The 25,893-nt window shown below is 35.1% G+C and overlaps 1 protein-coding gene across 4 annotated transcripts in view; it reads left to right on the top strand.

Moving 5' to 3' along the window:
• Nucleotides 1-25,893, top strand: part of CNTN1 (contactin 1) — a 349,581-nt gene that overhangs the window by 203,885 nt on the left and 119,803 nt on the right. For all 4 annotated transcript variants that reach the window (XM_072798336.1, XM_072798338.1, XM_072798337.1 and 1 more), the window contains 8 exons: nt 973-1,179; nt 4,248-4,347; nt 4,504-4,685; nt 9,956-10,080; nt 10,732-10,849; nt 17,947-18,097; nt 23,032-23,159; nt 23,470-23,645. In XM_072798336.1, the coding sequence (XP_072654437.1) occupies nt 973-1,179; nt 4,248-4,347; nt 4,504-4,685; nt 9,956-10,080; nt 10,732-10,849; nt 17,947-18,097; nt 23,032-23,159; nt 23,470-23,645 (1,187 nt within the window). The remainder of the gene's footprint in view (nt 1-972; nt 1,180-4,247; nt 4,348-4,503; nt 4,686-9,955; nt 10,081-10,731; nt 10,850-17,946; nt 18,098-23,031; nt 23,160-23,469; nt 23,646-25,893) is intronic.

Raw genomic sequence — 25,893 nt, 5'->3', positions numbered from 1 at the left:
CAGATATCTGAGAGAAAGACATGCCAGGCAGATGCAGTAGGAGGAGGAAAGGCGTGAGATGGGACTATGGAGGAGGACCAAGGAAGCCAGAGTGGCTCAAATAGAGTGAATGAGATAGAAGGTAGGAAGAAATGAAATTGGAGAGATACAAGAGCTATATCACATAGGACCTTATAATTCATCATAATTACACTGGCTTTAACTTGAGTGAGGTTTATTTTGGAGGGCTTTGATGAGTCACGTGACAATGTTTAAGTTTTGGAAAGAGTCTGGCTACTGTTTTAAGAAAAAAACTTATAGGAAATTCATTTCTAAATCTGTATTTCAAAATAGGAGTACAAAAGGAGAAAGACACACTGTAGTTAGCAATCTTCATTTTATTTTTAAAATGCAGTAGGAAAGATGGGTCATGACTTTTACAATTATCAGACCTAGATTAAAAATCCCAATTCTACTTACCAATCATGAAATTCTTTTTTTTTTTAAAGATTTTATTTATTTATTCATGATAGTCACACAAAGAGAGAGAGAGGCAGAGACACAGGCAGAGGGAGAAGCAGGCTCCATGCACCGGGAGCCCGACGTGGGATTGGATCCCGGGTCTCCAGGATCACGCCCTGGGCCAAAGGCAGGCGCCACACCGCTGCGCCACCCAGGGATCCCCCAATCATGAAATTCTAAGCAAAACATTTAGCTGCTCTGAGTTTCATTTGCCCCATCAATGAAATAGAAGTAAGAATATTAATAGTCCACATAATAATTGAGAGAAATATAAATATAATCCTTTAACACCATACTTACATTCACTCAAAATATGGTAGCTTTTGGAAAATTTGCAGTATTTGTCTTGGCTTACTTCCAACAGTTGTTCTATAATAGCCTCTATTAGATTATGCCTGAGCTTGTTCCTAGAAAAAATACTTTTGCTTTTGGAGAAGAATTTAATATTTAGAAGACAATATTTTCTTCCAGATGATCTTAGCTACCGCTGGCTTCTAAATGAATTTCCTGTATTTATTACAATGGATAAACGGAGATTTGTGTCTCAGACAAATGGAAATCTCTACATTGCGAATGTCGAGGCATCAGACAAAGGCAATTATTCCTGTTTTGTATCCAGTCCTTCTATTACAAAGAGTGTGTTCAGCAAATTTATCCCACTCATTCCACTACCTGAACGTAAGTATTTTATTTGTTACACTGTTTTTGCAGGTTGTCTGCTTATGGGTCACTTACAATGATGAAAAGAAATACCCAGTGGGAAGATTATCTGGCCAATCAGGGCAAACACAAGATATCCACTTTGAATGTCTTGGTCATTCCTTAGTTTTTCTGTTGGAGATTTACATGATAAAAGTGACCAAAGATGGTTGAGTTAGGACTGGTTTCCTCCAGGTCAGAGAATGCACAGGTTACGGATTCATTAGCTAAATATCAATATATTAGTTAGAATGGGAATTGCTTGCCTCTGCTTTTTTTTTTTCCATGTCCGTTCCTAGTTTTTAGTAACTTCATGAAAGAGAGCAAATGATTAAATTAAAACAAACTATAGTGATTGCAGAATTAGAAAAAAAATGCAGTTGTATCATTCTGTTATCTTTAAGGAACTATTTATATGAAGCAAATTAGTATATTAATTGCCTTTCTGCTGTAAGTAAGTAGGATGAGTGCCATATTTGATGGCCACTGACAGACCTGAATGACTTTTCCAAAATTCCAATTGAACTACATTTCTTTTTTTAATGTACCACTTCCTAAGAGAATCAGATTTTAACATATTTGCTTACTTCACATTGTTTTTTATCACAGTCCTGCTATTACCACTTCTATCAGTGAGTTTAAGCTTCTGAAGAGGTACTGGGTTTTGTTGTTCACAGACTTACGTTTGGTCCCCACCTCCATCCTAGTAGGGTATTACAATGGGGAAAATGTCATCATATCACTGTAATTCCATTTTTCCTACTCTCCTCAATTGTGGTCACATGGTTGTTATTCAATAAATATTTTTTTTACTTCTGGCTCTTTTATCTCTTCACAATCTTGAGAGATGTTCTCATCTACTACTTTCTAGAATTACAAGGAGCCATCACATAAAAATCTCCTTAAATTTCTTTCCTACTCTACCCTAGAAATTCATCTCTTTTATTTACTATTGTCTCTGTAGAAGAAGGGTTTCTTCTCCCACTGTAGGTAATTCCTCCAGTTACACTGGTTCATTTACCATTTGATTCATTTAGGAACTTCTGTATATGAACTGTTTTCTGCTTTTTTCTCAATCTTTAACGTCTCCTCTGTTCCTTTCCCTCAGTGTATTCTTTTGTATTCAGTGCAAACAACCTTGAGACCTATTTGCTAAATCCAAAGGACACTTTTCAGTTCTGGTTCTGTATGAACTTTGACACTTGATCTCCTATGTCTCTCTTGAACTCTACTTTCCTTCCCTAATTTTCCCAACTCCTGCCCTTCCCTATCTCCCACCTGCCTCTCTGACAAATTCTATTCAGTATTTTTCCTACGTCTTCCTCCTTCATATACTTTTCTTTAATCTTTTTCCAGATATTCTTATCAATTTATACCTTTCAACAGCAGCCCTTTTGGGATGACTCCACATTCTAACCTCCAAAACTTTTCTCTTTGTTTAGGACTTAATTCTGTCTACCTCCTAGACTTGTCATACAGAAGGTTCTCTGGATAGTTAAGCCCAAAATTTTCCAGACATATCTGTCATCTCATTTTATCTCTAATATTCTTCATCTTATTTGGCAATACCATCATATTTCTCACTCAGAATAGTATTTTTAATCATCAGTGCCTCTCCTCCTTTCATCTTCAAGACAGCTAATCCCCTGGTTCTCAGTTGGTATGTAAACACATGGGAAGTTTGCAGAAATTTGGAACCCAGAAAAACTGATTCAGCAGGTCTGGGGTGTGGCCAGGAATTTGTAGGTTCAGCAAGCATCCCAAGTAATTCTGATGAATTGGATCTTTGATCTATACCTCAAGAAACATTGACCCAAAGGGCAGTCCTGGTGATTCTGCTTTTCAAAGACAACTTGGATTAGTTCTTTCCTTTTTGTTCCCACTGCTCAAACCTCCATGTATTTTGCATGAAGTAATGGCCTAGCCTCCTTTAAGCTCCCTTCTATATTTCTCTTTTCCATGTTCCATTCTTTAAAGCTTCTAACAGGACTTTCACTTAAACTGAAGGTGATATTCATATTACTTCTCTTACCAAAATCCACCGCTAGTTACCACTGAGAAAATTAGCCTCATAATGTTTAATGTCACAGTTTCAAGCCTTCTAGATAATAGGTTTAAGCTCATCTTCAACTACATAAACTTTATCATTACTGGAATTTCTAGATGTAAAAAAAATCCCTGCAAACTCCTGGAGCTTTGTCATAATGTACTGTTTCCTCAGCTTGAACTGGTCTGGTGAATTCACATGCTCTTCTTGCCTGAAATTCCCTTAACCCTTGCATATTCAACAGTCGTCCTTAGCTGCCACTCTTTTAGACCATTTATTTTCATTTTGGCTTGTATTTTAGGTCATGCTGTATCTATCTGTCTCCCTGGTATCATACAGTATATGTTCACATTGCAATCTTAAACAATGTATTTCACCTTTGAGCCTATTTCTTCCCATGTAAGATTAAGGGAATAATATACCCAGTAGTACATGTGTGCTCAACAAATTCAATAAAATAAATATATTGATGAGAACAGTAATATCTGAATAAACACTCTTCTTTCCCTCTCTCCTTCTCTCTTTTCAACTTGTTTCCCTTTGCCTCCATCTTCATATGCCCATATTTCTTCTATTCTCCCTCTTTTCTTGCCTGTCTTCTTTCTTTCTACTCTTCTCTCTTACTTCCTCTCTTCTCCCTCATTTGCTTTCTCGTTTCTTCTCCTTCCTTAGTAACACCTGGCACAATGTTTTACACATGTTTGATGCTCTCTAAATACATCTTAGATTTTTTATTTTTTATTTTTTAGTGAATTGAGTCCGATGAGTTACACAGCTGTCAGAATGAGCCAATATGATTGGAATGCTTGATGAAATTTATGCTATATACATACTGTGCATCAACAAATCTGTGCATTGTGCTATGATTAGATATTTTCTAGTACTTGTACAGAGAAATGCCTTGTATATTGAAGTAATTGTGTAAAAGTCACAATATTCAAAAAAATCCTATTCGTTCTGCCTAATAATTAGTGGACGGTTGTATTTTTCTTAATATTAGGAACAACAAAACCATACCCTGCTGATATCGTAGTTCAGTTCAAGGACATATATGCATTGATGGGACAAAACGTGACATTAGAGTGTTTCGCACTTGGCAAGTAAGTATTCCTATATTTTTATTAACATATATAGAAATATATTAATTTTTGTACCATTTTAGGAAATAAATGATGTAATTGTTCAGCTATAGACTAACAAAGTAATTGACTTTGAAATGTTGTAGACCCTTAGCTTTTGTTATTTCCTATTTAAAGTCCTGTTCCTGATATTCGATGGCGGAAGGTCCTAGAACCAATGCCAAGTACTGCTGAGATCAGCACCTCTGGGGCTGTCCTCAAGATCTTCAATATTCAGCTAGAAGATGAAGGCACATATGAATGTGAGGCTGAGAACAATAGAGGAAAGGATAAACACCAGGCAAGAATTTATGTTCAAGGTAGACATGTTATTTTAATTTTTTATAAATTACATCAATATCTTACTTATAGCCATTTCCATACTTGAAAAGTGAGCATATAATGAATGACAGTTTTAAATCAGTGATGTATATTACAATATGCAAAAAGAGAAAATATTTATCTTACATCTCATTAAGTCTCAAATATGGCTTATAGAAGTTATGTACTTATACTATTACCATCATACTAACATCACTGGATTGGTAGTAGTATCCTTGATAATTTTTAGAAATTACAATTAATGTAACTTATATATTCCCTTCATTCTTTTTTTTCTAATACCTCTTTATTTGTAGAAATTATGACTTGGTTCAAGCTACTGGCTTGCAAACTTGTGCATGCTTCAAAATCACATGGAGGGCTTGTTAAAAACACAGATCTGGTTCCCAGCATTTTTGAGTTACAAAATTCTATTTGGGGCCAAAGATTTGTATTTCTAACAAGTTGCTAGGACATGCTAATACTACCAGACCAGGAACCACAGTTTGAGAACCACTACTCTAAGGAAACTTTTTTTTTTTTACACAATTTTCTTGGCACAAGTGTTTGATTCAGACCCATTGACCTAAACTTATATTTAGGAGGATAGAATGTTGTTTTTCAGGAACACTTGAAACTTTTAAGAATGAAAACATTTCTATAATGTTCCACAATATAAAACTTATAGATCACAACTGAGTAAATGTCTAAGGCTTCATTCAATAAGACTACTTATTTAAAGGATAAACATACATTTAATGTCTACTCAGAGGCACACACTATGATAGGAACAAGGAGAAATAGATAAGATAAATATTCTCTCTGTCCTTGAGGAATTTATACTGTACTCACACTCTATACAAAACCTCCAAATTTATACAAGTTTACACAGGCAAGTGAACATACTTCACACATATGCATATACACACATATGCATACATAGTTATAAAGAAAATCATGAGTGCACCATGGAAATTTACATAGGATATTGATAAAGCATATGGAGAGGGATACCTTAGCCATGCTGAGAAGATAGTTGGTAGAAAAAACTGGAGATGATGCCTTAGCCAAATTGGAATACCAGAATGAGGAGACAGCATTATGGCCCCTACCCAGAGCCCAAGCCTCTGTCTACACAGGGATGAACTAAGTACCTCCAGTGGCCTGGTAGATGCATCCTCACTACCACTATCTCATAGAATCCACCAAGATTAGGCGCATTTTGCCGTATGCCGTTCCTTTCTTTTGGCCTAGAAAGCTGTGGACTCTAGGCCTCCCTCAACACCTGAACTTTAACACCCACACAACTCTGCATGTATCTGCTCAGTCTCTATCTCCTCCCAACCCCAAATTCTGAAACCTTTACACTGTTCTGTTTATAACACACAATCTGCTGTCATCACAATCCCCTAAATTCTCAACTTCTACATAACTTCTACTCTGAACTTCTCACTAACTAAAATGTGATTCTCCCTTAAAGACACTGTTTCTCTTGTAATCCTCTCAAGCAGTGACTAATTTTTCTTCCACAGCTCTCATGTCCCCTTTGACTTGTAATATAGCTGCTCTTCTTGTTCCTCATGCCTGTTCTAGACTATCTTCCTTTTTTCTTTTACATGTCCAGTTAACAATCTGTCGGGACAATCCTAGTTTCTTAAAGTTTTTACTTTTAGCAGGACTTACAAAGTAGAACACTCCTCTTGATGTCAAAATCAACTTAAACTATGATTATTTTTTAGTAGATTTGCTTCCCCATTCTATTGAATTCCTCTAAAGACCATGTCCTTCAACCTACCTCAGCAACCCTCTCCCATGGCCACACTTTAAACTTCATTGTTACCAAAAAGTATACTCTCTTTATGATCTCAATCTCACACATTTGTTTTTTTTAAGATTTTATTTAATTATTTGAGAGAGAGAGAGAGAGCATGAACTGGGAAGGGGGCAGAGGGATAATCAGACTCCTCGCTGAGCAGGAATCCTGACATGAGACTCAATTCCAGGACCCTGAGATCATGGCCTGAGCTGAAGGCAGACTCTTAACCGACTGAGCCACCCAGGTGCCCCTCACACATATCTTTCACTAACTACTATCTCCTATCTTTCCAGGTCAGCATCTCTAGTACCCTTCAACTCTACCAGGAAGTATGATCAATTAATCTAACAACTTTCTTTCACATTCCCTAACCCCTCCCTGCCTCTTCCCTAAATCTTTGATCAGTCATTATTGTTCCCCTGCACACTCACCATTCTCTTACTACCTTTGTAAAAGGCTAACCCTAGAAAGATCTAGCTCTCTGCCTACCAATGCCTAAACCCACAAACTTAAGGATGACTTGAGATATACACTAGTATTCTAATTCATTTTAAATTAGTGATCACTAACTTCAAGTGGGTCTTTAGTGTTGCCTGGCAATTATGCCATACTTCCCTAGGTCCACTTACTCCCATTCTCTTGGATGATCTTCTCATGCCTCCACAATTTCCTTTAAACACTTAACAACTCTTCCAACCTTGTGCTCAGTGATAACTTGGCTTCTTCTTTCACAGAGAAAATGAAAGATCAAGTTAAAACTTCCACAAGCTCTAACCCCACATCTACCAGCATCTTTAACCTTATCTCTTATTGCTATGGATTCAGCTGATATCTGAGGCCAGCACCTCTACTATGTGCTTGATTCTACCCTCCTGCTTACTTATGGCTATTGTTCCAGCAATTCCTTCTCCCTACACAAAACCAATCTTTTTTCTTCACTGGATCATTCCCATCAATGTATAATGGCTCTTGTTTCTTCCTTCTTTACTCTGGCAGTTGCTCCATTTCCCTTCTTGTCTCCCCTAAAAGATAATACAAATATTGATGGTTTTGCCTATACTTTCTAAAAATGTTGTCTTCATTTTATTTCTTTTTAGAATGTATTCTTATTTAATTTTTATCCCTACTTCTTTGCTGGAATCTTTCTTCTCATGACCACAAATGATGTCATGTTGCTGAAAAGGATGGCTACTTCTCAGCTGCATCTTACTTGATCCAACAGCAACAGTCACCACCATTAACCCTATCCTTCTATACCATTTACTCTCTGTGGTTGGCATCTGAAACCCATGCTTGGTTAATGTCCTTGTACACCACTTGCATTCCCCTCACTCCATGCCCTTCAGACATGGGAGCAATCTGAGTTTGTCTCTGAAAATCTCATCTATCTCACTCACAACCTTTATGTTTTCATTCATCATCAAGACTTTAATTAGACTCTATACCCTGAAATTCTGACCCAGACTCTTCCTTTGAACTCCAGACTTGTACATATAGCAAGGCAACAAAATTCACTGTCTACATATTAAGTATATGTGGGTAGCCCCCTGAAGTAAAAAAAATTCTGTTTAGACTCTTACATTTTTTAAAGTAAAGCTGTCAAGGGATGAGTGGGTGGCTCAGTGGTTTAGCGTATGCCTTTGGCTCAGGATGTGATCCTGGGGTCCTGGGATCGAGTCTCACATCAGACTCCCTGCAGGGAGCCTGCTTCTCCTTCTGCCTATGTCTCTGCCTCTCTCTCTCTCTCTCTGTGTGTGTGTCTCTCATGAATAAATGAATAAATGAAAATCTTTCTAAATAAATAAATAAATAAATAAATAAATAAATAAAGCTGTCACTTTACCAGGTTTCTAGAGCTTATAGATCTGTTTTTAGTCATACATATTAAGAAAACTCCTCACCAAGTTCTTAGCAGAGTCCTAAACTGTCTAATATCTAATTCCTTAGAAGAATCAAGGTGACAGAGCAGATATTTATAAGGGAATATTAGGGAACAATTATTTCTCCTTTACTAATCAAAGGTACTTAGTTTTATCTTTTGGTCTAATCAAACAACCAGAAGGTTACATAATTAAATCATAGAATGTATCAAGCTGATTGAATTATTTATTCTTCTCAGTGTATTTTTTAATGTGATATCTTGTGTCACTTGTTTGAGGCCAAGGCAGGAAAGGTGCTCATATTTCTGTTTTATTGCCAAGATTGTATACAAAATAAAACCTCTATCAATTAACATAACATTCTTATGCATATTTAATTTTTATAACTACAAGTTACAAAAATTAATAAAAAAGTGAAAATATACTAAATCAGATTGTAGTACTATATATATATAATACTGATGGGGTTCAGTGAGATCATAAAGATGTTTTATGCTCTTTTTTATTTATATGCATTTCTATAAGTTATATATATTATTTTGTCATAAAATGTATGTATCAAAGTTTTCTTTTTCAAAGAAAATAAAATACTACCCTCCAATCAAAATTTTCTCCTCCTACCTACTACCTCCATCTTGATTTTATATTAACTTGTTTACCTACATTTATTTAAACTATTTAACTTAAATAACTCAAATGCTCAAAAAGATAATCACATTGTTCATTTGCTTGCTATCTAGAAATACATTTTCTTTTGGGAAATACCTACTATTTTTCTTTAGCTACCAGAAGCTCAGATCAAATGAGGAAGTTGAAATCGATTTCACTCAAGCATAGATATCAGCAATTATAACTAGTGTATGTAGTTTCTAACATTTAAAGAGTACTTAAGTGATCAAGTCATTTTTCTAATCCTACAATAAGATATGACAGTGGCCAGTAGCTGAAAGTTACATCAAAAGGAAGATACTTGAGGGAGTGGAAAAATTTGATTCTTTATTCATAAAGGGAAAGCAGAGTGTCATAATTAATGAAGACGTAATTCATTAAAACCTTAAATGTCATTTAGAAAGATTTAAGTTATAAGAAAAAATCGATTACGTTAGTGTATTCATAAAAATTAGCTTTCTAACAAAACACATAGCTCACAAATAGAAAAATGGGGACGGCTGGGTGACTCAGCTGTTGAGTGTCTGCCTTTGGCTCAGGTCATGATCCTGAGGTCCTGGGATCGAGTCTGCATCAGACTCCATGAGGGGAGCCTGATTCTCCCTCTGCCTGTGTCTCTGCTTCTCTCTGTTTCTCATGAATAAATAAATCTAAAAAACAAACAAACAAATAGAAACATAATTATGAATTGAATTATAGTTACATCACGTTATAACAATATAGGATAAAATTTACCTGTAGACCTATGGAAATAAAATTTCAAAGGCTCCAGCACTGATTTTATGGCGAATGCAATATCTGATGTATTCTCCAGAAGGTCAACTAAATGTAATATTTATATTCTTGAGATTATTATGAGTGTTGAGATTTGCATTTGACATTTACAATGTTATTTACTTTTCAGCATTTCCTGAGTGGGTAGAGCATATCAATGACACAGAGGTGGATATAGGCAGTGATCTCTATTGGCCTTGTGTGGCCACAGGGAAGCCCATCCCTACAATCCGATGGCTGAAAAATGGATATGCGGTATGTATATGTTTTGCATTTCTTGGGTCCATTTTCAGGCAACATTTCCAGTGGTCCTGGGATAAATTTAGCAAGACAGTCAAGAGAATAAGGGTATGTGGGCCCTGAAATTTAAAAAATCTTCTAAAAAAGGCAAATAAGAACGTGAGCATAAAATATCTTCTTTCAGCTTAATCAACGTTCTGCAATCTTATATCTACCTTCTCTCTCTTTCTTTCTCTCCTTATTTTTCCCTTTGTTCCACATTTTACCCTTCTTCCTTCTCATCCATCTCTACTACCTTATATTGTCCTCTTTTTTTGGCCACTATGTCCCTGACCCCACAGAAACAGAGGTAAGAGGGAAGGTTCTACCTTTAGCCCTGGGGACAAGTAGCAGCAGTGGGGCCTTTCTCTACCTTCCCTCTGTAATCTCCCAGCTGGGCCAAGAGGGAAAAAGTGGACTCTCAGCTCTGTAGGATGAATTTAACAAGAGCCACTGGGCATGGTAAGTGGGTTTTACTTTCCCATGCCATGAAAATCCTACCCTATTCAGCTTAAAATGGTGGCAAAATAATGTATCTAAGTGAAAAGTCAAATGAGCCCAAATCTATATAAAGCCTTTATATTAAAGTTTATCAAGGAAATGTATTTTACTTTGTGTTCTTTTCAGTATCATAAAGGGGAACTGAGACTATATGATGTGACTTTCGAAAATGCTGGCATGTACCAGTGCATAGCTGAAAACACACATGGAGCCATTTATGCAAATGCAGAGTTGAAGATCTTGGGTTAGTATCATTTCTAGTTTCTATTAACATTCAGTGAGAAAAAACATATTCAGCAATGATCATAGGGTTTCTGTAGATAATATTTGATTATTCTTTGATTTGCTAAAGTTAAAAACTTTCAAATTGGGGTTTGGAACAGGATGGTATTATTGTTTCATTTTTTTTCTCTTATTAGAGGACAGTAAATAAATTAGAGGCAACATGGAGTACAATATTCTTAAACACTTTTTTAAAGGTAAAGCAAACTTTACACATACCAATTTTCACAAGTCTTGTTCTCTCCTGTGTCTGGACTGTTAAATACTCCCTGAAAATCACCTTGTGACGATTGATGCTTTCACAATGCATGTGACCCAGTCTCAGATGGATCTTGAGCACTTACTTGTTTTAGAATTCTTTGGATTTCATGCCCTAGAGTTGCTATTTAGACTCTTTAGGACACTCCTCAAGCTTTTTATCCTACCCTGACTCTGACTTTGGTACTGTTTTCTTACTCCTCCATGAAAATTGAAACCCTTTGAAATAAAATATTTCAATTTCCCATCCCTCATTCAAAAGTATCTCAATCTTTGCTACACTTACCCTTCTATATTCTCCATCCAGAGGAATAAGTTTCTGTCCTTTCCAAAAACAAGCATACCTCATATTTTGGTACTTCACAAATATTGCATTTTTACATATTAAAGTTTTGTGCTGACCTTACATCAAGCAAGTCTATAGGTGCCATATCTCCAACACCATTTGCTTACTTTGTATCTTCTGTGTCACAATATATCAAATGTCTGCATTATTATTTTAGTCGGTATGTTGATCTGTGATCATTGATCTTTAATATTACTATTAGAATTGTTTTCGGGCACCATGAACCACACCATATAAGATAGTAACCTAATCAATAAATGTGTGTGTTCTGATTGCCCCGCCAACTGACCACTCCTCCATCTCTGTCCCTCACCTTGCGCCTCTCTATTCTCTGAGACACAGCAATATTGAAATTAGGCCAATGACCTCTAAGTGTTCAAGTGAAAGAAAGAGTGAGACCTCTCACTTTCACACAAAAGCTAGAAATGATTAAGCTAGTGAGGAGGGAATATCAAAAGCTGAGATAGGCTGAAAGCTAGGCCTCTAATACTAATCAGTTACCCAAGTTGTGAATGCAAAAGTAAAGTTTTTGAAATTAACAGTGCTACTCCAGTGAACACATGAGTGATAAGAAAGCAGAAAAGCCTTATTGCTTATGTGGAGAACGTTTCGTGGTCTGAAGAGAAGATCAAACCAGCCACATTCCCTCAAACCAGAGCTTAATCCAGAGCAAGGCTCTAACTCTTCAATTCTGTAAAGGCTGAGAGAGGTGAAGAAGCTGTAGAAGAAAAACTTAAAGCTAGCTGAGATTGGTTCATGACGTTTAAGGAAAGAAGCTGTCTCTATAACATCAAAGTGAGAAGTGAAAGAGCAACTGCTGTGTAGAAGCTGCAGCAAGTTACTCAGAAGATCTAGCTCATATAATGAAAGTGGCTGCACTAAGCAGGTTTCAACGTAGATAAAATAACCTTATAGCTGAAGAAGATGCCATCTAAGATTTTTAGAGCCAGGGAAAAGGGGTAAATGCCTGGATTCACAGCTTCACAGAACAGGCTAACACTCTCGTTGGGGGTTAATGCAGCTGGTGACTTTAAGTTGAAGCCAATGCTTATTTGCCTTTCTGAAAAACATAGGGCCATTAAGAATTATGCCAAATCTAATCTGTCTGTGTTCTGTGAATGTTTTGTTACTATTCAACAAAGCCTGGATGACAGCACACATCTGTTGACAAATGATTTACTGAGTATTTTAAGCCCTCTGCTGAAAAATACTGCTCAGAAAAAAGATGATTTCTGTCAAAATATTCCTGCCCCTTGACAAGGCTCCTGGTCACCCAAGAACTCTGACAGAGACCTACATGAGATTAATGTTGTTTTCATGCCTGCTAACACAACATCCATTCTGAAGTCCATGAATCAAAGAACAGTTTTGACTTTCAAGTTTTATTATTCAAGAAGTACATTTCATGAGGCTCTAGGTGTCACAGATAGTGATTTTTGTAATGCATCTGAGCAAAGTAAATTGAAAAACTTCTAAAAAGGATTCATTATTCTAAATATCGTTAGAACATTCATGATTCTTGGGAAGCTGTCAAAATATCAACCGAGGCAGGAGTTTGGAAGTTGATTCCAACCTTCATGGAGACTTTAAGGGGTTCAAGACTTCAGTGGAGGAAGTAACTATAGATATATTAGAAATAGCAAAAGAACTAGAATTAGAAGTTGAAGATGTGACTGAATTGCTACAATCTTATGATAATACTTAATTGGATGAAGAGTTGCTTGCTTCTTATGGATGAGCAAAGAAAGTGTTGTTTTTTTTTGAGATAAGATCTATTCTTGGTTAAGGTGCTGTGAAGATTATTGAAATGACAACAAAGGAGTTCGAATATTACACCAACTTAGTTGGTAAAGCAGCAGTAGGGTTTGAGAGCATTAACTCCAATTTTGAAAGAAGTTCAGTTATGAGTAAAATGCTATCAAAGAGCATCACATGCTACAGAAAAATCTCTCATGAAAGGAAGAATCAATCAATTGGGAAAATTTCAATGTCATCTTATTTTAAGAAATTGCACAGACACCCCCATCCTTCAGCAACCATAACCCTGATCAGTCAGCAGCCATCAACATGAAGTCAAGATCCTCTGCCAGCAAAAATAAAAATAAAAATAAAAATAAAAATATGACTAGCTAAAAGCTAATGTGATGGTTAGCAATTTTAGCAACAAAGTATTTTTAAATTAAGTTATCCACATTGTTTTTTAGACATAATGTCATGAACACTTCATAGATTATAATATAGTATAAATAGAACTTTTACATGTTTTGGTAGACAAAAAAAACTCATTTTACTCATTATGATATTTGCTTTATTGGGGTGGTCGGGAATCTAACCTGCAATATCTCTAAGGCATGCCTGCAACCCCTTTACCCCTGCCCTATATTCATTTCTTCTCACTTACCCTGATCCTTGATATGAACAGGTATCTCTTCTCCATATGCATACATGTGTTCGTAGTTCTCATGCTGCCTCTTCATGTTTTTTTTTTTATTTTTTTATTTATTTTTTTTTTAGATTTATTTATTTATGATAGACACACACAGAGAGAGAGAGAGAGAGAGAGAGAAAGGCAGAGACACAGGAGGGAGAAGCAGGCTCCATGCCAGGAGCCCGACATGGGACTCGATCCCAGGACTCCAGGATCACGCCCTGGGCCAAAGGCAGGCGCTAAACCGCTGCGCCACCCAGGGATCCCCCTCTTCATGTTTTATTCTTGAATTCTCTGCTTCTTTGTCTTTGGTGACTCCATGCTTTCATACCTCCCAGATTACTTCTTTTCAATCATTTTCATTTTCTTCTCTTTACCCCTTACACTGCTCAGTTAGAAATCCTGCTCTCTCCCAGAGTTCCTCCTATGAATCCATTCTATTCTCTTCCTCACTTTTTCACATTTTCCATATTATTATTATTCCAAAATTATTATTATTTTTAATTTTTTTAAAAATCCTGCATAATTTCTTCTTCTTTCATTAACTATCAATGATTCTTTAATTTATAGCACTGGCCCAGATTTTTATCCTCAGTTTCAAGCTCATCATAAAGCCTCCTAATAGCAATCTTCATCTGGTAACTTCACAGATAACCCAAACTTAGAGTATCTGAAGCTAAATTCATATCTCTCACCTGGATCCACATCATCTCCTGAAAAACCTGTTCTGTAGAATGACACAAGTCACTACATCCTTTCTTCTTATCACTTCTACTAAATTTCTCAGTGTTACCCCATAAATCTTACATTCTTCTTACTTTCATTACAAGTATTTTATTTAAGGTCTTACTGCATTATGCCTTTTTTATTTTATTTGAAATAGCTGTCATCAGCTTTAGTCACATGCATCTAGGTAGCCAGGCTTTCTCTTTTACAAATGAAAAGATTACCAAAAAGATAAAGCAATGACTCACTGTGGCCTGTTTTATTATTACTACACCAAAGGGAAATTCTTTAAAACATTGTTATCACTACAAATTGGGTGACACTCAAAGAATATGAAAGGAAATGAGATAATTGCAATAAAGTATTAAAGAAAATTACCTTTAAAAAGAGTTGAGGCTGGGATACCTGGGTGGCTCAGTTGGTTAGGTGTCAACTCTTGATTTCAGCTCAGGTCATGATCTCTCATTGTCGTGAGATTGAGCCCCATGTCAGGTTATGCATTGAAAATGGAGTGTGCTGTAGATTCTCTCTCCTACTACCTCTGCCCATCCCTGCTAGTGCATTCTCTCTCTCCCTCTGTCTAAAAAAATAAATAAATGAAAATTTAAAAAGTTGAGGCCTTCTTGACTTTAATTTTACCTGCCTCTTATTATAATGCTGAGGATCATATTCCATTTATTCCCCCCAAAGTAAAAATTCCTTGCTAGTATATTTAATCTAGTTTATTTGGGTATCAAGCAAACATTCAGGCCTAGGCTTCATAATATTACTTTGTATGAAGTGCAGTAAAATCATTTTGACTCATATGAGCTATGAAGTGACTTTATTATTTTTTTTATTTTTAAAGATTTTATTTATTTATTCATGAGAGACACAGAGAGAGGCACAGACACAGGCAGAGAGAGAAGCAGTCTCCATGAGGGAGGCTGACGTGGGACTCGATCCCGGGTCTCCAGGATCACGCCCTGGGCCCAAGGCAGGTGCTAAGCCACCCAGGGATCCCCAAGAAGTGACTTTAAATACTTTCCTAAATGTTAACTATTCTTTATAAAAAATTGTTTATCAAGATGCATTACAAAATTACATAGAAATTTAACAGCTCAAGCTGTTAAAGTATGTTTCTCCATATTCAAGCACAAAATCTTGTAATAATTTCATGACTATCAATATAATAATTAAGCAAACTGAGCATTTTCAGCCTGAGAGCAATGTTTCCAGGCATCTTTATTTTGTTTCCATCTATTTTTATTACCTTTAGAAATAGTGCCTTTCTCTTTTTCTTTGTTATCTAGATAATTCATTTATTCATCCACCAAATATTTTGGGGGAACTTATTCTACACCAGATACTAGTCTTTTAATAAGCACAGTAAAGAATGAAAGAGACAAAAAAATGCATGTCCTCTTCTTAGTTTGGGGGAAAAATATTCCCTTATTTTTTCCTACTTCTAAAATATATAGGAACATAGTCTAGATTTTGTCACTATAAATTCAAATATTAGTTAAGTATGAAGTCATTTAAACAACTGTACCAAATCAACTCTTTCATTAAACCTTCACTGACTCAAGAAAAATTCTCATTTCCAGATGAATTTAGATTTTTAAAATATAATCCCCTTAAATTGTCTCTCATATTTGACAAACAATATGTCACCCAAAATATTTATTGGGCCTATAAAAATACCACACACTGTGTTAGGTGTACAACACAGGTTGGTTGGTTACTTATTTATTTATTGTCAGTTATGAAAACCCAGACTAAATAAACAATGGGATAAATTCTTGCCACACTTGGGATAAAAAATGTGTCCCACAGAGCAGCAGCAGCAATAGCAACACTTGGGATCTTATTAGAAGTGCTGTGTCTCAGGTTCATCCCAGGCCTACTTAATCAACATTTTATCAAGATCGTCAGATTATTTTGATGCACAGATAGAATTCAAAACTCACATCTGGAATCAATCTTCCAGAGGAAGAGTCAACATCTGGATAATGATCTACTTGGGCCTAGAAAAGCCTCCAAAAAGGATATGGTTACATAAAGATGATTGGATGTGCAAAAATAAATGGATGGGATCCCTCTGAAATCTGCTAAAATATAAGGAGGTTGAGAAATGAGTCAGATGTAGGGAATCTAAAGAAATGACAAATACCCACCATTTGCTTCAACGTGGATGGAACTGGAGGGTATTATGCTGAGTGAAGTAAGTCAGTCGGAGAAGGACAAACAGTGTATGTTCTCATTCATTTGGGGAATATAAATAATAGTGAAAGGGAAAATAAGGGAAGGGAGAAGAAATGTGTGGGAAATATCAGAAAGGGAGACAGAACGTAAAGACTGCTAACTCTGGGAAACAAACTAGGGGTGGTGGAAGGGGAGGAGGGCGGGGGGTGGGAGTGAATGGGTGACGGGCACTGGGTGTTATTCTGTATGTTAGTAAATTGAACACCAATAAAAAAATAAATTGAAACAAAAAAAAAAAAAAAGAAAGATAGAGCATGTCATCAATGAAGTAACTTTTTATGAGATTCTATGTCTTATTTTCATAATTATTGTTCTATACTCTGATGTAAAGGGAAGCTATAGCTATAGCATGTTCTCCTCAATTAATTGCATCTACCACTCCTATGGCTTTTTGCAAGTAGGTCTGAAGGCAGAAATCTATTTATTTTAGTATCTCAATGTCTGCACACAGTTGGTACGCAATAAATTGTGCATAATGAAGGGGAATCATTGCTTAATGAAAAGAGCATGCTTGCAAATCAGAAGAAAATTGATTCAATTGTGAATCTTACCTGATACTGTCCGTGGTACCTTTGGCAAATTACATAATTATAATAGATATCAGTTCTCTCATTTGTATACTGGAGACAGTTCACTCAAAGTGTGGTTGAGGGTATTGATTATGACCATATGTCAGTATTAATAATGGTGCTCAAATTCCTCCAGTCTTTCACTTAACTTTCTTTGTGCAATTAAATCAAAACAACAAAATTAGTTGTTACCTTCCGGGTAAATATATATAATTTGATTATAATGAAAATTTCTAATTGATCCTGTTATCACTAAGCTTTGTACATATTATAAATGGGTGAATTTTAGAAGTAAAATATATATCAATAAGGTTATTAAATAAATAAAAAATATATTATTACTAGATATGGAGTGTTTGGTTATATCTGATAATATTTGGTGAGATTAATATTTTCTGTCAAAAGAATAAAAGATGCTATAGAAGAAATGTGAGGGTTTTTTTTTCCTTTTTAGCAAAAAAGAAAAATAATAATTTATTTCCTTTTAGCTTTGGCTCCAACTTTTGAAATGAATCCAATGAAGAAAAAGATCTTGGCTGCTAAAGGAGGAAGGGTCATAATTGAATGCAAACCTAAAGCAGCACCTAAACCAAAATTTTCATGGAGTAAAGGGACAGAGTGGCTTGTCAATAGCAGCAGGTCAGTTCAAAAACTAGGAATCCAATTGCAATTTACTGTTTGACAAAAGTCAATTTAAAGAGGACTTTAAATAGGACTAATGTAAATGTTGTTTGTTCTAACTTTTCTCCACAGAAGATATTGTAATTCTAAGATAAACAGAGGCACTTATCTTTCACTGTTATTTGTTTTAATCAGAATTCAATTTTTAGACTTCTGTAATTTATAAGGATTTTAGAAAATTGAGACTCAGAAATTTTTGGTCAATTGCCCAAGGCCTCAGGGGGGAAGAAATGAACAATGGGAAATAAAATATGATCTCTGACTTACTTTTCCCCTAACAAGGGCTTCTATATCCATGTATTTTTGTTTTTAATTTTATGCAGTTAGCCTATTAAGTATTTCAATAGGAAAAATTTAAAAAAGGTGACTTCAAAGAACAAATAACCCCTTCCCATCTTTTTAAATAGGAATTTCTCATCTTCCAAACAAGTAGACCAGTACACATGTTTTGGTAGCTTTAAGATAAGAATGTGACTTGCATAGTATTTAAAAACCATACTGAACAGTTTCTTTAAATTTCCTAGAAGAAGATATGGTAATACTTGGTACTAAAGTATGGAGAAGAGAAAGTCAGGCTAGGAAATGGGATGTGAATGTGAGGGAGAAGGAAATATTTCAGGCGGTGAAAAGAACATGTACAAAGGCCCCAGGGCAGAGATTATAGGATGTTGAAGACTGTAAGGCCTAAAATCAAGATGATTGGTCCTTAGAGGAAAATGGAGAAGAGTTTTAAGAGATGAGGCATAATAATCCAGATTATCAATAATGTTTTTGTGAGGGGTCCTGAACCTCATCTCTAAGTAACAGAATCTGTCCAAAGGCTTAAATAAGAGAAGAAAATGTTGATTTTGTCTATTGAAAGAACATTCTAGCAAAAGTATATAAGAGATATTCTTCACAGTAATTTAAACAAGTAGGTAAGATGGGTATTATTTTCTCTATTTTGATGTCTCTAAAGGCCGGAAGGGTTAGAGTAGCATTTTGAAAGTATATTGATTATCTCCAAAGTGAAAGTTGAACTTGTGATAAGTTGACATGGAATGAACACATGCTAACACAGTTCTCTTATTCGGATGATCACAGGTATGGCTGTGTATGGGACAGGGATAGGTTGGGGCAGGTGAGAGGGAGCGCACAGGAATAGCATACTTCCCTGCAACATTAACTTTTAAAGTGAGTATGTTTGACTAAGAATTTTAAAGACTTTAGCAAAATGATGGTAGAAGAATCGGTGTAAAAGGAAGAATTAATTTGTTTGCTTTTCTGCTGAAACATTAACAATCAGACAATGAGCAATGCAGAGACTATGATCAAAAGGTAGTCCATTTGTAGGTTTTTACTTCTGCCACAGACTTGTGGCACAGCGTTCCCCCTTAGCCTCACCAGTAACTCTCTCCTCTAATTGGGAAACACAAAAAAAAAACAAAAAAAAAAAAACCTTGGCTCTGTTTCTGATGAGGACCAATGTGATAGGCCTGTCCAACAAAGGATTTCTCAGAACCATGTTTTATGGACTTGCTTATCCTAAATATCCACATATGTTCAAAAAAGGGAAAAAAAAAAGGTTGGTTTAGCTCCTAAAATCTTAATATTTTAATCCTATCAGAATATTTTTAGACTTTGAATCAAATTACTTCTTGACAAAAGAGTCCATAAATCCAATTTTTGCTCACTACTTTAATCCATTAAAAATTCAGGTTTTAAGAACTACTTTATAATAGATATAATATTTCATGTAAAAATAAAGTTAAATGTTGCAAAATAGTATGCATAAAGAAAAGTTCAGCTAATAGATTATTTTTAGAAGAATGAAATATTTCTCTAAAAATAATATTCAAGGAGTTGCCTGAATAACTGTCTTTAAGCCTAACTGTAATCCTATTCTGATTAATATAATTACAAAAAATGGTTCCAGGTTGCAAAGTTATTACAACCACTTGATTAGTGGCTTGTAAAATGGTTTATGCAATATTTCCAATCAGTGGAAAGGAAACATAAACCTTGATGAATTGTAATTAGGTTCTCAATTGTATGATTTTACTTTGGGTTAAATGATAATATACTTTCTACAACAGAAATTATTTGTAGTTGTTCATTTCATATTTAATGGACTATTAACAGCTCTAAAGTGATCTTTATCTGAGACTTTTATATGAGAACATCTCCAAATTCTTTTCTTATCTAGAGTTAATATGCTTTAACAGTTAATGAATAAAATGGAGATTATCCTGGAGTAATTTTGGCAAAAGTGAGTGACTAATTTATTAAAGACCAAGTAGTTTCTCACTTGTTGGACTGCTTATTCATATCACATTACATGAAAATAAGGATAAGGCCACAAGACTTTAATGTACATTGACTTAGGAACAGGGACTATTATTACAGAAAAATCAAGTTCCCTAAATATTCTTACCAAAAATTAATTTTAGTATCATGAAATCTGAAATACGGGGAATACTGTCATGAAATCAGTATCTGAAAGTATAGGTGAAGTGAATGACATAAAGAAGTATACACTTTAAAGATGCTAAAGATTAATTGAGAGCTAATATGAAAAAATATTAATGTGATGAATATTCTCATCTATAATTTACATTGCTTCACTTGTAAAATAATTAAATGGTAGTGGGTTGGAACATTGGCTAAGGACTTATTCTAGATTTTAGTAAGAAAAAAAGTGTGGCACATTAATGTTGATACTGGTTAATATGGATTCGAGGAGAAGCAGATGCCAATGTGGGATTAAGTATTCAAGAAATTTATTAATGGCAATGCTATGAGGGAAAATAGAGAAGGCCCTGGGTAGAGGTATGAACAATCACCATCACCTGACCAAGATGCAGGTCTGATTCCAGATGAGGAGAAAGGGAAGGGAAGAAGAAGGGCCATGGAAATGATTTGAGTTGCAGTGCATATCTGAGAGAGTATGGTAAGGCCACTGGAAAGTCCTCCAGTTCAAACTGCCCATAAAAGTCTGATGTCTTCTAGAAACAGGTCTGCCTTAAAATTCTCCCAGGTTCAGTCATTGGCTGAGAGAAGCCTATGATAAAGTGTGGCCTTGGCTCAAACACAATGATGGATTTCTGAGTGCAGCTGCTGGGGCTGTGATCAACTACAATCCTTACAGTGGAGAACTAGGAGGCACCTTCCTAAGCTTCTACAGTAGCAACTGATTACTTTTATGGTTATATTATTTTGATACTACAGTTTCTCTTCAAAGAATAAAAAGTACTCTAGGGGCATCTGGCTGGTTTAATCAGTGGAACTTTGGAATCTTGATCTTGGGGTTGTGAGTTCAAACCCCACACTGGGTGAAGAGATTACTTAAAAATAAAATCTTTTTTTTTTTTCAAAAGAAGTATTCTGAAATGAACTTAAGTTGGAAGTGGATACTTAAAGGAACAAAAGGAAATCCTGGAATTTATTACTGGTAGAGTTTTTGATGTTTTCTTATTTAGAGATTTTTATTAATAAGATAGATATACAGTGTTTTTCCTTTATCAGGCTCTGCCCTTAAAATGGAACATATGGAGAATTTTTGGCAAGTGTTGTTCCAAGCCTGAGAGATAAATGAAGTTTTTGGAAATAATATTTTAAAGAACATGAAAATCTGATGATAGGCAATTCAATATTGAACCAAAATGCAAGGCATTATATAATATGATAAAGTTATATATCATGAGTTTTTGGTCTCTAGACTCTGAGGAAGAGACAGACAGGGAATAGATTTAGGTTCTATTAGTATAAAAGATTTAGGTTTCATTGAAGAATTTTCTGGAAATTAATCTGGTACAAAAGCTGATAATAAAGGAGGTTTTAGAATATCCTTCTTTAAACGTTTCTAGAGAATCATGTTTGCATTTCTCCATAGCTGTGGAGATAACAGTTTGTCCTAACTTTAATGTCTGAATTGAAGTCCTGTGATCATATTTATGGAAGACCTGGGCTCATTTATCTCAGGCCTGTGACTGGTTTGAGGCTGTTCCACAGCTTAAGTTTAAAAGTCATTTTATGGTGGTGTACAACAAACCATTTACTTCAATTAAATTCCATGAAGTGCATTCATTCAAGAAAAGGTTGATTGATATCATACTCAGTGATTAGGGTCTTACTCCTAAGTTCCTGGTGCATAGATTTTTCTTTCTAATGAATAAATGAATGAGTTAATGGATATTTACCTGCTGGAGAAACGGCCACAAGCAAGGCAGATACAAAATCCTGACATCAAGATGTTACCATCTAATGGAAGGATAGGTTAATAAGTAAAACCGAAGTATGACTGATGGAATGCATATAAGGAGAGAAAGTTTGGAAAGATAGTTGGGATAATGAGGGTGCCAGGACAGCAGCAGTGCCATGTGCATGCACAGATGTGCATGCATGCATTATAATACTAACTAGAATTATTAAGCAAAGCTTTGCTGAAGGTGCAAAAACCCGTGAGATTGTCCAGGACCTGAAAGGGAATCAAAGGACTGTGGCTCTTACTATGAGCAAGATGGAAAGTCACTGGAGTGCGTTAAGCTGGTAGAGTGACATCACTGAGCGGAAGAGTGACATGGTATGACGTATGTCACTTATGTCTTCATGTCTGGCTGCTATGTGGAAAAAAGACTATAGATAGGCAAGGGTAGAAGCAGGAGACCAGTTGGAGACTACTGCAGTAGTCCAAGAAAAAAGATGAAGGCAGCTTTCTAAAACAAGATTTCAATGCTGAAAAAAGTATATTATAAACAAAGGCTAGAATGTTCCATCTTAAAAAAAAAAAACTTACTGTCAACTAATTTGTATAAAATGTAATGATCAAAAGATAGTGTTTGTAATCTAAGACAGAATAATAAATATTTCATTAAAATAATTTTGTGAGGAATATATTTCTTTCATTTGTATAGAATACTCATTTGGGAAGATGGCAGCTTGGAAATAAATAACATCACAAGGAATGATGGTGGTATCTATACGTGCTTTGCAGAAAATAATAGAGGGAGGGCTAATAACACTGGCACTCTTGTTATTACAGGTAAGAAACCATTTGAATAATATTGTTTTTTCTCATTTAATAGTGCTCAGTCCCTAATATACTATAAAACAGGATTGGGTGATAAACTTCTGAGATGTTCATGTAGTGATAAGTTTCCATTTCAAAAGCCTTTTGGGCAAATCTCTTGCTTAATGAAATTGTTCCTGGAATTTAAATCTGAAAACATTTTTTTTTCCCTTTGCTCAGAGAAATAAAAATACATTGATTTTTATTCTTTTAATGTGCCAGCTAATATGATATCTAATATTTTCTTGAATTGTGCTTTCCTCCTTTTTAAAAATATGTATAGATCCCACACGAATTATATTGGCTCCAATTAATGCTGATATTACTGTTGGAGAAAATGCCACCATGCAATGTGCTGCTTCCTTCGATCCCGCCCTGGATCTCACATTTATTTGGTCCTTCAATGGCTATGTGATTGATTTTAACAAAGAGAACATTCATTACCAGCGGAATTTTATGGTATGTGTTTCAAGTTTCATCTTATTTACATTCCAGTGACCCCTATGTGTCTGCAGTGCAGCTCCTATTACTATAAGTATTTACAACACTGAAAAACAGGTTAAAAAAAAAAGCTTTTCATGGGTTTCCTTATATTAATTGTAGCACTCCTGAACCTTATTAAAAATGGCCAGCCATAAGGATTCTGGTAGGAATATTAATCAATAAATATTTATTGGGCTTTGGGTCCATTTGTCCCTTAATTATAATACAATTTTATATTGATGTGTACTATGCCTCATTGTATCCGTAGTCTAGGTTCTAGTGCCTTCATATTCATTTTAATTAAGGTAAGAGCATAGAACTTATCCTTTGTTATAATGATGACTTTATGGCATTTTTCTTATTCTTTGAGGTTTTTAAGAAATAGACAAAATATGTATACAGGAGGGTTTGGAGAACTAGTTCATGAATGAACTTTTCTCATTTCTCATTTTTTCAATGAGAAAAAGTTTCTGGTCAATGGAAATTCTCTCAGTAGTTAAATTTTTGGAGAGTCAAAAATTATAAGTGGATTTTCAACTGTGCAGGGTGTCAGTTGTATTGTTCAAGGTCAACTGTATTGTTCAAGGCCAACTGTATTTAAAAGGCAACAAATTGTCCACTGTTCCTACCTGCCTATTCTCTAGTAAGGCAATTGGTTAGGAGCCTAACGACCTACTTAGTGACAATGCTTGGTGAAGAAATCGAATTTTAATTTTATAAGTCAGTTATCAATATAGAAATAAAAGTTTGAATTAACTCAGTAGAATAGTAAAATATTTAATGTTTTAAGTCCTGTGAAATGTGAAGATTGATATGTACATATAATAGTAGTATGCTTTCAAATTGTCCAGCTCTTTAAAAAAAATTTTTTCTAGAACTTTACACTATAAAAAGCCAAAACAAGCTTTCAATCAAGTTGAATGAGGCTGATTTTACCTAGATGGAAACACTTCTTGTTAAATTTTTATTAGATGGATTCATAAAACAACTACTAATGCAGTAATCAGTGTTTATGCCTTCTACATGTTAACTGTAAATTCAGTTCCTTTCATTTTAAGCTAACAGATGTAGCTATATCTGTAAATTTACAGTAAATCTGATTATTGTCTTTCAATTTCTGAAGGAAACTTACACTTTAAAAAAATAACAACTGGGAATTAGCAGGGAACTATTTTAACATAATATCCTGTGATATTTTCTTATATATGAAAATATTTTTATATGCTTAATCATAAGTGTTCCCAACATTAGTAAAATTGGCACTGATATCTTTAATAATTCCAAATTGTGTTTTTTTTGCAAGTAAAGCAAGCTACTCAGTTTTTACTCATTTTAAGGAAAAAAAGTGAGCTAAATGAAGATCTTACTTAAAAAAACACAGATTTTTGACTTTGCTTAGTTTCTTGGTGTTCTATATTGAGTAATTTCAAAAATATGACAATTATAGTTCATACAAGTAGCTACTTAACAGCTGCAATGAAGTAAGAAGATTTAGGGGTCTAAATTGTACTAAATGAAGCTGAAAGTTCATATGTGGAGCTTCTTTATGTTCTTCAAAATAACAGTTGCATTATATTTGTTGATGTAAATAAATGTTCCCCCCCCAAAAAAAAGTTCCCCTCCCCCCCAAAGAAAAAGAAATTAAGAAAGGAAGAAGGGAAAGAAGGAAGGAAAAGAGAGAGAGGACAGAAAAGAGGAAGAGAGGGGAAAAAAAGGAAAAAGAGCCCGATAGCTTAAAAAAGGGCGGAAAATAAAGAAATAACTGAAATGATATTTAAGAAATAGATAATAAATTGGATCACAAAAACATAAAAGACTTTGGTCATTACTTCCTGGACTCCTATCCTGATGATAGCCACAGAGGTTCAGACACTTGTTGCTCAGCTCATCCAGAGCAGAACCTAACTGCAGGGCCATGCTCTGGCTTCACCAACTCACGTTTCGTTTCATTCCACCAAGTAATAATCAGTGGTAGGAAACATGCTCACTGGCTAAATATGTAACTTAATTGAGTAAAAATATCAAATGCACATTTGTGGCATGTTTGATGGGCAGGTCAATCAGTTCTCTTTTAAACTTTTAAAAACCGAGACAAGAAATTTATTTTAAAATAAATAATTAAACTTAATTCTATCTTTGGAACCTAGGACCCGTATAGCCTTCCCTTGCATCTTCCTTTTCTTTTAAAGCAAACTTCAAAGTCAGACTTCACTCCTAAATGCAC

This window comes from Canis lupus, chromosome 25 (assembly GCF_048164855.1).
Source record: "Canis lupus baileyi chromosome 25, mCanLup2.hap1, whole genome shotgun sequence".
NCBI lineage: Eukaryota > Metazoa > Chordata > Mammalia > Carnivora > Canidae > Canis > Canis lupus.
This window is presented reverse-complemented; position numbering and strand designations above follow the sequence as displayed.